Source organism: Cydia amplana, chromosome 4 (assembly GCF_948474715.1).
Source record: "Cydia amplana chromosome 4, ilCydAmpl1.1, whole genome shotgun sequence".
Classification (NCBI taxonomy): Eukaryota; Metazoa; Arthropoda; class Insecta; order Lepidoptera; family Tortricidae; genus Cydia; species Cydia amplana.
In genome coordinates this window covers 10,809,692-10,822,223 of record NC_086072.1, presented here as the reverse complement: position 1 = coordinate 10,822,223, position 12,532 = coordinate 10,809,692, and the positions used below count along the sequence as shown (strand labels likewise).

Here is a 12,532-nt window from a genome sequence, read left to right as displayed (position 1 = left end):
AGCGCGGGAAGTCACATATTAGTCTTATAGTGCACTGAAAACATAGTAGGTACTTGTTTTATTACAAAATTAGATAAGTTATTAAGTAAAGTTAATAGGTACTTTTAGTGGTGTGATGTCACGTCTATCTATGTGTTGATGACGACGACTGATCTTGGACTATATATATATATATATATATATAGGTAGGTACATACTATATAGTTTGCTATTTGCTGCTGTTAACTGTATTAATTACTAGAATTACTAGATCCACGCAACTAAGTAGGTAGGTAGCTCTTCATTGCTGGTCGATTTTCATATAGGGTCATTGCGCTAGTTTCCGTCCATGCTCTAGTTTTCGTCCACTTGACAGATTCGTAAATAATATATTTAATTTTCTACTTCCGAAATAAGGTTTTATATCTGGTCAAGCAAATCTTGTCAGTAAAAATAGGCGCGAAATTCAAATTTTCTATGGGACGATATCCCTTCGCGCCTACTTTTTTCTAATTTGCCGCCTTTTTCTACTGACAAGATCTGCTTGACCAGCTATAGATATATTGTTTTGACATTAAGGATTGCAATACGTACAAATTTGTGCAGCAATATAGGTTTATTTTATATTCAAATTTCCTCAAGTGGACGAATACTAGAGCTGGACAAAAACTAACGCACCTACCCTATGTAAAACATAATAATAGGATATGTCCTATCCTAACAACACGTATTTTTCTCTACATCGGTGGCAAACAGCTTAAGGCCTGTGTAATGGCACAGAATAAATAATAGTACTAAGACTACTAAGTACAGAAGACTCACTCTCTAACAAAACGCGTCTGTTTTACGATCAGCACAGATATGGCCGCTAGGTAGCGACAGCGCCACGCGCGGCTTATGGCTTTCCCCAAAATTGGGGCCGAACGGAAGCAAAGCGACGAAATCGCGGAGTGAGACACGCCTGGTAATGGTAAGCCGTCGCCGCGCACTATGGCTACACGCTTAATTGTGAGTTATGGGACTGATGGGTGTCACATGTGCATGGCTAACCGTTTAAACAAACTCATCCTGTGACATATGTGTTACACTCGTTTTTAGGGTACCGTATCCAAAGGGTAAAAACGGGACCCTATTACTTAATGAAACTGAAGTCTTCCCGTGACCCATTTATTTCGTTTGTTCGTCTATTTGCCTCTCTATCGGTTGGATATCCTCTAGCGGTCCACCATACAAGAAAAACTGGCAGATAAATAAATAGTGGTATAAAATAGAATTTAATTTGTTTTGTTTTAAAACTGTAAGGAATACTAAAAAAACTCTTCCATTATTGTTACAAAATTTATTCTGAAATAAAAATAACATCAAGCTTTTTAAAATTGACAATTCATGTTAAAATAATAACTATAAATTGTGAGCACAAATTTCACATTAGGAAGAATAATTTCATTTATGCTTTAGTTCACAATGTTCACATACATAGCAACAAACATGGATCCAATCTCATGGCGTAACAGAATGCTCCCAGCGAGCTCGTCCGCAACAGAGCAATCTACTACAAAGCCTTTCATAAATTAAAATTAAAATCTTGAGAGCACCAAAACAATTTTCACTTCGAATGTTACAGAATAAATAGTCACAAAAATAAACGAACTTATGTAGTAAAAGTAATCCGCATCACAAAAATAATTACGAATATATTTAAAACAACTCAGTATTGGAATTCTTGAAAACTATATATTAAAAATGCAAATTAATTATGCAGCTCCTCCGTTTAAAGTGTTGAACACACAGTACCTCGTAATCCTTATCAATATATTCATATAAACAACATTTTAACCTATTACATTTATTTTTACACTTTAGGAGATATTTTACAACCCTGTATCCACTATACTTTTATATGACAGTACGTTCTGCTATCCAAATCATGACTTGAGAAAATTAACGGCACATTTACGTAGAATATACCTACCTAACAACTCAACAGAACATATTTCTTGACGAGTAAGTCTTGTTTTTATTAATAATTATCACGACTGGGGTAAAATTTCCTGTTAATGGTTGGTGATACATTAAAAAAACGAAGTACATAGGTACAGCCAGGTATAGTTGAACAATCGATATACTTTGTGCTCTAACTTGTTAATAAAACAACATTGTTTATTAAATACATGAATATAGGAAGATTAAAAATGAAAGACTCGTTATGTAGTGGAAAGACTGAGATACGACGGGATGAGGACAACCTTCATTGAACTAGGTCGAGCCCAGACGTGCACTTCGGATAATCGTCACTTCTCCAAACCTTTAAAATATCTCCCACAAATAGTTTGCGACGTTTAATTATGTCATGGTATACAGATAACCCTTGGGTCGCGTAGGAACAGTCAATACAATGTTTTCTACTAAACAAATATTACGTCATGTCAGTGTCGAATAGGCTAGATGACAAATTTGCATTTATGGTATCAATCAATCAGGTTTGTTTTTAGGATCAAATGTCTATATGGGACCCATTGCATTAAAGCAATACAAAAGTCAGAAATGATAGTCAAAGTCCGACAGTCGTACTTCACTCGCGAAACGCCCCTAACAAATCGCTATGTGAACGTGACGTCAAGGTCACTGAGAGCGCATCTTGAAGTATGAACAAAACAAGAAAATTGCATTTTTGTCGGAGAAATATTGCGTTTATGTATATAGTTGCTATACAATCTTTTTTTGGATAAAACGTGAGGAATCGAATGGTATCCTTACTTATTTCGTTTTTGAAAGTTAAAAATAACTTTATTTTTGAAACTTTCAGATGCTGTATTTTTGTATTATTTCCATTATTTTTTTTCATATCTTCAATATTGTGATAAATTGCTCATTTGCTATCTATTTTACTAGATTTTGTTATTAAATTCAACATGTGTCATCATCCCTATTGTGAATGCTATCAGAATATGCAGTAATGGCCGTTGGGCGTGTCGGTTCGGAAGTGCAGGTCTATGGGCTACTGAGAGGGCTTCATTTTGCCTTGACGGCGGCGGCGACTTGTCGCTGCCTTAGAGTTTTGTTCGTGTTTTGATCCACCTCCGGCAGATCGGATTCTTCGACGGGCGCTTTCTTTACTGTTGACAATAGAATACATTGATTATTATACTTATAAGTATGCCTATTTTATTTTTTCTATAGGTTAACATTTGTCTCGCCCTATAGTTCGTTTTTTTAGCATTAGAAAGAACTTGCAAGAAGGTAAGCGATCTTGACATGTCTTTTAATTGAAAAAAGCTTTTTAAAAATCAAAAACTGTTACTTATGAAAGCAGAAGAATATAAATGATCGTATTAGATTCATAATTGTTACATATTTGCCGTAACCTATTTTTAAAATGTGTTTTTTTCAATTAAAAGACACATCAAGATTGTTTACCTTATTTCTAATGCTAAAAGAAACGAACTATAGCAGTTCCATGATGCACTTTATGATACAATGTTATTTTGTTTTGTAATACCATGGTTGGCATTTAATAAATGGTATGGTATAAGTATAATATATTACAGTTTGTTTTATAAATGTAATAATCTTACCCTTTTCCTTTTTAGGTTTGTCTTTCTTTTCCTTTTTCGGCCTGTTCAGAGCCAGCTGGCGGGACTCTTGCCTCTGCTTCATGGCTTCAGAGATGAAGTTGAACATGAGGTATACCTTTAAAAAAAGTAAAAATACATACAATGTGGAAAATGTAAATGAGTCGTCAGTTTGGTTGACGGCGTATCCTCTTAAAGTCTTATTTTTAGAACGTCAAAAAGTACTATCAACAGCCGTCATGGTCAAGTTTTCGAATGAAATAAGACCTTATTCTGCGCCTGAGAGTTAAAATAAAATTCACAAATGTGTGCTACGTCCTAGTTTTAGAACAGTGGGTCGTTATTATATGCAGGTGTTTTTTTACACACCTGAAATAGGTAATTTACGGGATGAATATGAGTCGTCAGTTTGGTTGACGGCGTATGCTCTAGTCTTATTTTAAAAACGTCAAAAAGTACTATCAACAGCCGTCATGGTCATGTTTTCGAATGAAATAAGACCTTATTCTGCGCCTGAGAGTTAAAGTAAAATTCACAAATGTGTGCTACGTCCTAGTTTTAGAACAGTGGGTCGTTATTATATACAGGTGTTTTTTACATACCTGAAATAATTTACGGGATGAATATATATAAGGCAACTTTTACAACAGGATCAACCCAGAAATCGCAAAAACGAATTTGCTATTTCATACATTTTGGCTGGTCTGATGTTGATATTTTGTATGGGATAGTATTTTTTTTTTATTTTGCGATTACTGGGTTGGTCCCATACTAAAAGTTGCTTAGTATGACCTATACAGGGTGTTTCCTGTAACAGGAGCAATAAATTAAACTGTAGGCTGTACTCATCAAACTGACCAACATTTGTTCAGCAACTTTTGAAAATAACTCATGTTTTGATTTTTATTACACTTTAAAGTTTATTCTAAGACGCAATTTTAAAGCGTGACAAGCAACGTCAAACACACTGATGTCAGCGTACATTGAAGGCAATATTTATTTTGTATGAAAAATAGGAAGTCTAAAGAATTCATAATTTTTAAAAGTTGCTGAACAAATGTTGGTCAGTTTGAGGAGTACAGCATTTAGTTTAATTTATTGCTCCTGTTACAGGAAGCACCCTGTATAATCACTCCGTAAATTATTGCAGGTGACTAAAGCACACCCCGTATTAGGCGGTACAGTTTAATACCTGGAAGGAGACGAGCAGCGAGAGCGCCCCGACGCGGAGCAGCAGCGGCGCGGCGCCGGCCAGCCCGAAGTAGAACGTGAGCACGCCCAGCACCAGCGAGGCCAGCCGCACCAGCACGAACACCGCGCCGTTCACCAGCCGCCCGACTGCACATCACACAACTTAGCGCCACTTGCACCAACCCACTAACCCGGGGTTAGGCGGTTAAACCGTTAACCTAGTGTCAAATTGTACTGGTAACCATGGTAACTCCAGATTTAACCGGTTAACCCCGGATTAGTGAAATGGTGCAAGGTGGGCTTAGTAGATATGAGCGCCGCGCCGGCGCGCCGCCGCCGCCGACAAAATTTTCGCGCCGCCGCCGCCGACGCTGCGCTATCGGCGTGGCATCGGCGTGACCTTGGTAGTTACTACTACTTTCAGAATCAGATAATATATTTTTAATCGAGTTTAGATCATTAACGGCGCCACTTCGAATAGTTTATAGGCATTCAAAAGGTATTTTAGGCCCGTATAATTCAAAAATATCGAAGGCAAATGCAAACTTATCTATCTAGTAACCGCGCTACTAGTCTTTTAATATCAATTTTAACATCAATATGCTTGTAATAGATATACTGATTTCCTTCCATTTTTATTGTGGAACGTTCCACATTACAATTTATAGGTTATATATATACACTAGATATATGTCAATCATAATGAAAAAATTAACTGTGATCAACTCTGGCTAGTTAGCCAGAGTTGATCACAGTGAGTTAACGTGAGACACGAACCCACATCTTTGGATTACCGATCCAATGCATAACTAATTTTGCCAGCTAACCATTCGTCATTTACCGCTACTTTAACCATTGCAAGCATTACCATCTTTAAAAGGTATAAAATGGGGTTACTTTTTAGATATTAAGCGTTTCCACGTTCAAACGTCCGGCCGTTGGCTTCGCACGGAAGGGCGCGGAATCGGGTCTCAATTAAACTTGGTCACTGTTCAAATTTCAAGCTTTGCTCTCTCGCAGCTCAATCTTTGGCCTTGCATCGCTCGCATGGAATTAAGCCGCTATCTGAACCTGCAAGTTTTTGGCCCTGTTTGGAGCTCAACTTTCGGCCTGTTTTAAAACGCTTGAGCATTGGTCCTTATCCGATCTTAGCTCCATTGCAGCTCGCCATTTGGCGTCGCACGGATGCGCCTGCAGGAAAGCTCCAGATCTTTAACACTATGGCTTCAGTCTTTATCGGCCTTCACCCTCGCTCTGCTCTCTTGCAGCTCGGCCTCGCACAGAAGCGCGCCGCAATCGGAGCTCCGGGCGTTCGGCCGTTAGCCAAGCTTACACTTGGCGTTCGATTCTTAGCTGTATACTTACCTGCAGCTCATCCTCTGGCCTCGCATTGGGAGGCGTCGAAATCAAGTCTTTGGTGTTCGGCACATGGAGCTCCGCGTTGGACCTCACTTTTTGACATAAATCGGTTTTGTTGGGTCGATATTGGTTAATGACGGAGCTCGATTTTCTTTGGACTGTCGACAAGACGTTTCTCTGATACAGTCAATCCGCAATTTTTAACTTAGCACAAAAGATAAGGGCCTCGCTAAGATCTTCCGGACAGAGCCTCGCCAAGATTAAGACCGCCTCTGTAGTGATGGGTAGTACATCAATTTAAAATGAGTTTGTATGAGTACCTCATTTTCTAAAATGAGGTGTTACAATGTCTTACTTCAAATGAGGTCAGGTACTAGAGTCAGACCAATAAAAGTCTGCAGCGGATTTGATAGCCCACGCAGTGCAAGTGTTATTTATACGTCATAATTTCATAGAAGTTTGACGTTTAAAATAACACTTGCACTGCGTGGGCTATCAAATCCGCTGCAGACTTTTCTTGGTCTGACTCTAGCATATTTTCAGCGTCAACTTTTCCATTAATTCCAACAGCGACAATTTTTTAAAGATGTATGAAAGCTTGCAGCGCTTACGCTTGTTGTCTTTCGTGTTTAATTGTTAACGTATTTTCGGTGGTGACACGAAGCGATATTGAAGTACGTCGCGTGTCGGTCTCACTCCCTCTTTGGGTATTCCTAATTCATTGTTTCATTTTGAAAGGATTTTTGAGGGGTTCACGTCATAGAGAGGCGGTGAGTGGTACAAACTCAACGCATTTCTCGGTGGACCTTTTGTCGTTGCAATAAGGTTTGTAGTTCGGCAGTTGACAGTGTGGATCATTACTCGTTTCTTCATTTGAGACATTTGAGTTTTGAGTGTCGGCGAGCAGGCGAGCACCTAGCGCCTCGCACGATCCAGGGACTCTGTTGCGAGTTGTGAGGAGTGTATGAGTTCTGAGGGTCGCGAGACTCGCGAGTGAATTTGAACGGATAAGAGTTTTTTTGAAATTTGAAGTGTGTGAATGATTTGTGTGTCAAGAGGTGTTTGTGATGCGCGCGAGTAAATGAGTAAAATGAATAGAGGAGTGAAGTAAGACATTTTTGCGGTACGAAGTACTGCGACAAATTAACAAAATGAGTGGTACAAATGAGGTGCCTCACGAGTGAGCGACTCAACACTACGCCTCTGATGCCGCGCGATACCGCTTATCCACAGTTTATACGATATCAATTTTTTTCGTACCATTATTCAATAAATTATCCTTGAAAATAAAGAATGCATTTATTTCATCAATTTCTTACAGCAAAAACATGTTTTTTCGGTAAAATTTTGGTTTGGATTCTGTTTTCATTAATCGAAGGTGTTTCAAGGTCACGCCGCCGATTCGCCGCCGCCGCCGACCAATTTTGACCGGCGCGCCGCCGCCGGCTATATGCCCATCGGCGCTCATATCTAGGGCTTAGGGGCAGTTGCACCAACAACAATAGGCTACATGACTAATTTTCATTTATGGTATCAATCGATCAGGTTTGTTTTAAGGATCAAATGTCTATACACCCATTGCATTAAAGCAAAAGTCAGAAATTATAGTTAAAGTCCGACAGTCGTACATCACTCGCGAAACGCCCCTCACAAAAGGATAAGGGAACGTGACGTCAAGGTCACTGACATCCCATCTTGTAGTATGGACAAAGCAAGAAAATTGCGTTTTTGTCCGTGAAATATTGCGTTTATGTACATAGTTGCTATACAATATTTTTTTGGATAAAATGTAAGGAATTGAATGGTACCCTTACTTTTATCGTTTTTGGAAGTTAAAAAAAAACTTCAATTTTGAAACTTTCGGGTCCTGTACATTTGTAACATTTCCGTATTTTATTTTAATATTCACATTATTGTGATAAATTGCTCATTTGCTATCTATTTTACTAGATTTTGTTATAAAATTCAACATGTGTCATCATCTCTATTAGCGGACTGATGTCATTCAGCAGTGAACTATCAAACTTCCCATACTATAAAATTTTGCGAACAGTTTGATGCCGTCTGTCACCATCAAAACGTTCAATTGTGGAGTGACGTCGATCAGTCCGTCGATTGTAGATACATATGCGAGATTGACAGTTGAGCGACTGCATCGCGACACCGGCAAAATTTTATCTATTTTTAAGAACATCCTCTAGACAGTCTAGAGTTCCAAATCTGACCCAAATTTTAATATGCTTGAGTCTCACGGGAGTTTTTCAGTTATGTGCATTGTGCAAATATGTGTAAAACTTACATTTCTCGATGAAGTCCTCTCGCTCGCCCCTCAGGATGACGTTAAGGCGGTAGGCGTGTGACACGAACTCGGCCAGGGAGTACAGGACAACCAAGCTGACGCCAACACGCTGGAATCTAGGTAACAGTACATTTGTATCGGTTAATTATTCTAGGTATACCATAGAGAAAAAAATACATAGAGTGCTCACTCCATACATCAGTTTTAGTACCAAAAAGACTATTAGCATCTAGCATCGAGTAGTGGAACTATCAGTACTGCTACTTGACAATAGATGTAGCCACCGACCGGAAAGTCTTATGCTGTTGAGATAAGACTTTCCGGTCGGTGCTACATCTTTTGTCAAGTAGCAGTACTGATAGTTCCGCTACTCGATGCTATATGTAGACACTGAAATTAATAGTCTGAACTGATGAATGGAGTGAGCACTCTATGTATTTTTTTCTCTATGGGTATACTTAAGGGGCATTCAATTTCGTTTTCAGTCTGATTGGTCTAACAGGCGGACAGTAAGGTATCCACAAAATTTCATCCTCATAAAGCCCGAGCCACCATTTTTTTATTATTCAAAGAGGTTGCTCTTACAGCCCAATGTCCGAACAATATGAGGATAAGATACTGGGTAGTTATGAATAGATTCTTGTGCAGTGTGCACTGTTTTAAAAAACAAAAGTATGTCATCAAGAGTAATGTTAAATTTGTCCAGTTCGATAACAAGAACATAAACCGAAAGTAACACAACTTGTTTACAAATTCAATTCAGTAACAGTACACATTTGTTAATGTGCATTGTAATTAATTACACAAGATAATTAGAGATATGGTTTAACTTTAACTGATTACATTAATTAACTTAATTAGGATTCTGATATGAAACTTACTTGAAGCCATAAGCCAGCGCTACAAAAGTGAATGCGATGAGAGCTTGGCGAATACGGCCGGCCCACTCGTCCTTCTTGATGCGTTGGAAGTACAGCTCGGGGAGAGTGTGGATCCAGTATGCAGCCTGGACGATCCACCACAGTTTCAGCAGGAAACTCATTGGGTGGTTAGGGTAGCCTGAATGGCAAAAACCATTGTAAATCACTCTCACTCACACATATTAAGAGGAAAGGGGTCAACGCAACTGAACTGGGAGGGGGTCTATATTTGTATATTACATATATTACTATGTTTGCAACTTTGCATAGTCCTCAGTTTCTTCTATGGATATTGACATTATGAAAAATATTTTTATACAATTTTATGTAAATTAAACATTTGTTAGATTTCATTTTTTGATTGTTAAAAGAGTTACAAAAGAAAAACAAATTCCATATAAATTGTAAAATGCTCTTAACTCTTAGTAATTTCAAAGCTCAATCTTCTTTCTTAACAGAACAGTGCTTGAAAGGGAGAAGATAGTTATACCACGTGTCCCAAAATTCAACAATAAGCTGGCACCAGAAGATGGACCTGCTCATGACTACTCGAGGAAAAAAAAAAACAGTAAAACCCGCTTAATACTATCACGTTTAATACGATTTCTCGCATAATACGCCATTTTACGCCGGTCCCTGCAACTTTGGGCCTGTTTTCATACATTTTTTCACAGTTAATACAACTTGTGTCCCGCTTAATACGCCATCTATAATTATATATTACTTATCCGTCCCGTTACACACCATCTGCACGTTTGTGTTTTTGACATAACCGTCATATTGTTATGCGATACGCCGTTAGCCAACATTTTTAATGTGTTTATTACCTACCTTAGGTTTTTTGCTTCGTCTAATATCTTTTGTCGGGTCCTTATCGGCGTGGCGTGAGAATGCGATGCCATCTGCTTGACCGTTATGGACCACAGAGTACAAGCTATCGCTCCCAGATTTAATTGCAGTCAGTTACTCCACGACTTTCTAGTTGAATCTATTGTTAGTATTCCTAGATTATTTAACCGCGTGTGAACTTGTACCTTACCTACACTTACATAGATTTCATTCGCTCATTATCACCATTATTATAGTTTTTTTTGTTCACGTTTAATACGATTTCCCGTATAAAACGCTTTTTTTGCTAGGTCCCCTCAGAATCGTCTTAAGCGGGTTCTACTGTATCTCCATTTATTATGGAATTACAAAAAAAATGAGAATTGACACCCCTAGTGGTATTTTTAAGGACAAGGTCTACAATTTTTCAATTTTTTTTTTCGCCAGTAGTCATGAGCAGGTCTATCTTCTGGTGCCAGCTTATCATTGAATTTTGGGACACGTTGTATAATAGGACCAGTTTTTTAGCACTTAAGTATCTGTGTTTATGTGAAGAATCAAAAAATAAGAATAAGATGTTTCTAAACATTTCAGCTAACCTCAGCCAAAAATGTATCTCAGATCTGTCCAGTTTCTCAAATCATTTATAAAAAAATGTTTTTACCGAAATCTGTTTGTTTTTAATTCTGATAATAAGCTATTTCTAAAATCTTGCCAAATAGGAATGATGAAAAAATGGTAGAGATAATGAATGCACTGTTGCAACTATAATTGCCAGCTGTGCTAATTTGGTATTTTGTCACAGGGTTATGTAGAAGTAAAATAATAACTTGAAGTTAAACCTACCATCCCACAGCTGTGAAATGTTGAATGCAAATCCTTCTCGGAGAATAGCATCACCTCCCCATAGCAAGGTCACCAAATGGAACACAACCAGCTGACCAGACTCATTCAGCGAGCTTAATCTTGATTTTGACAAGTGGAACTTCTTTGATATTTTCTACAAGATAAAAAATCAGTACACATATTGAACAATGTATGGTAGAAGGTAGAAGATAAATGTACATGTGGCAACTTACGTCCAAGAAGTATTCCTGAAGGATTGCATGCATCACGATACACACGAGCGAGTAGAAGAACACCGCGCAGGAATCTTTCCAACCCGCTTCGTACGAGAAAGGCTCACCCTTAGGATTTTCTCTCGAGGGTTCAACGCCACTGACATTATGGTGCAGACTGATGAATAAACTAGCGATGGGACTCGTCGACTGTAACAAAAACCACAAAGATAACGGCCATAACACAACAAAATGCTACAATATTTTAAGAAACATCGAAAGCTCGGCTTACGTGGCAACAGCTTTGAACGTACCTGAACCATCAGTCCAACCAGGAAAACCATAACCACACATGATACTATATCTGCGTGATTCTGGATCACAAATTCATGGCTAAATATAGGTGGGCTTTTGTTAGATTTTCTTCCAATTGCAGGCTTAACACCCATTTTTCCCGGCAATAACCTAGATCAGAGGTATCTTTTCCTTAACCAACTGTTTTACACACGTAAGATGATTTTCATAAAACAAGTAACAATTATTATTTTTCTGCTTTTTCAAAACTAGCGTTATTTCCGTACCAATAAGCAGCCAATAAGAAATTATATCGGAACAAAAATATTACTGACAGCGAATTGGCCGACGTGACACTTTCACTTTACGCACGTCAACAGCGCTGTCGTTTGTTGATTGTTGTGTTGGCACCTAAAAAGGTCAATTAACGATTTATAAAACTAGAACTTTATTTTCCTAATATAAATTACAAATATTTTACATTTACAAATCAATATAAAATATAACTATATTTAGAAATATGATATAAGAGGTCTAATCATTTTATTAAAACAACGGTATGTGTGATAAAAATACATTTATTTGGCACAATGAATATAACCTCTTTGAGCCTGATTAACCACACGCACGCGACAGTAGGTATACACTTAGACACATACTATAATTATTATCTCGGGTTCTCACAAAACAAAACGAACTGACCTGCTCACAATTCAAATACCTTCTACCATTTTTAATATTGATCGACCTTATCGTTCGAACGTCACCCCACGAATGATCGTTCAATGTTCAAGATGGAGGGATCGATCACGTGACCATTCACGTGATCGATCATTACAAATACTTTTAAAAGTCACTTAGCTTATTTAATCTAGAAAAATGTTTTATAAGTACTAAAAATCTATATAAACCACACAGTATCCTTACAGCTCGGCCATCCTGCTAGAGCAAGTCCCTTTGCTCATCTACAATTACCATTCGATTAAATGTTAGATATACTGGTTTTATAACAGTATATTACAAAATAAAGTA

General features: G+C 38.0%; 1 protein-coding gene across 1 annotated transcript; it reads right to left on the bottom strand.

Moving 5' to 3' along the window:
• Window positions 1-2,913: 2,913 nt before the first annotated feature.
• On the bottom strand, window positions 2,914-11,900 carry LOC134663242 (translocating chain-associated membrane protein 1). Its single transcript, XM_063519641.1, has 9 exons — window positions 11,760-11,900; window positions 11,521-11,671; window positions 11,228-11,416; window positions 10,995-11,148; window positions 9,282-9,459; window positions 8,401-8,516; window positions 4,744-4,889; window positions 3,555-3,669; window positions 2,914-3,095 (listed from the first exon to the last, which is right to left on the bottom strand). The coding sequence occupies exons 2-9, from the start codon at window positions 11,653-11,655 to the stop codon at window positions 2,992-2,994; spliced, it is 1,137 nt and encodes a 378-aa protein (XP_063375711.1). The 5' UTR covers window positions 11,656-11,671; window positions 11,760-11,900; the 3' UTR covers window positions 2,914-2,991.
• Window positions 11,901-12,532: the final 632 nt, after the last annotated feature.

Excerpts from the sequence above, each read along its gene's own strand:
- LOC134663242 (XM_063519641.1), bottom strand. The coding sequence starts at position 11,655 with ATGGGTGTTAAGCCTGCAATTGGAAGAAAATCTAACAAAAGCCCACCT. Across the intron at positions 8,517-9,281 it reads GCGCTGGCTTATGGCTTCAA|ATTCCAGCGTGTTGGCGTCA; the intron begins GTAAGTTTCATA and ends ACTGTTACCTAG. Across the intron at positions 3,096-3,554 it reads CAAACCTAAAAAGGAAAAGG|TAAAGAAAGCGCCCGTCGAA; the intron begins GTAAGATTATTA and ends TATTGTCAACAG.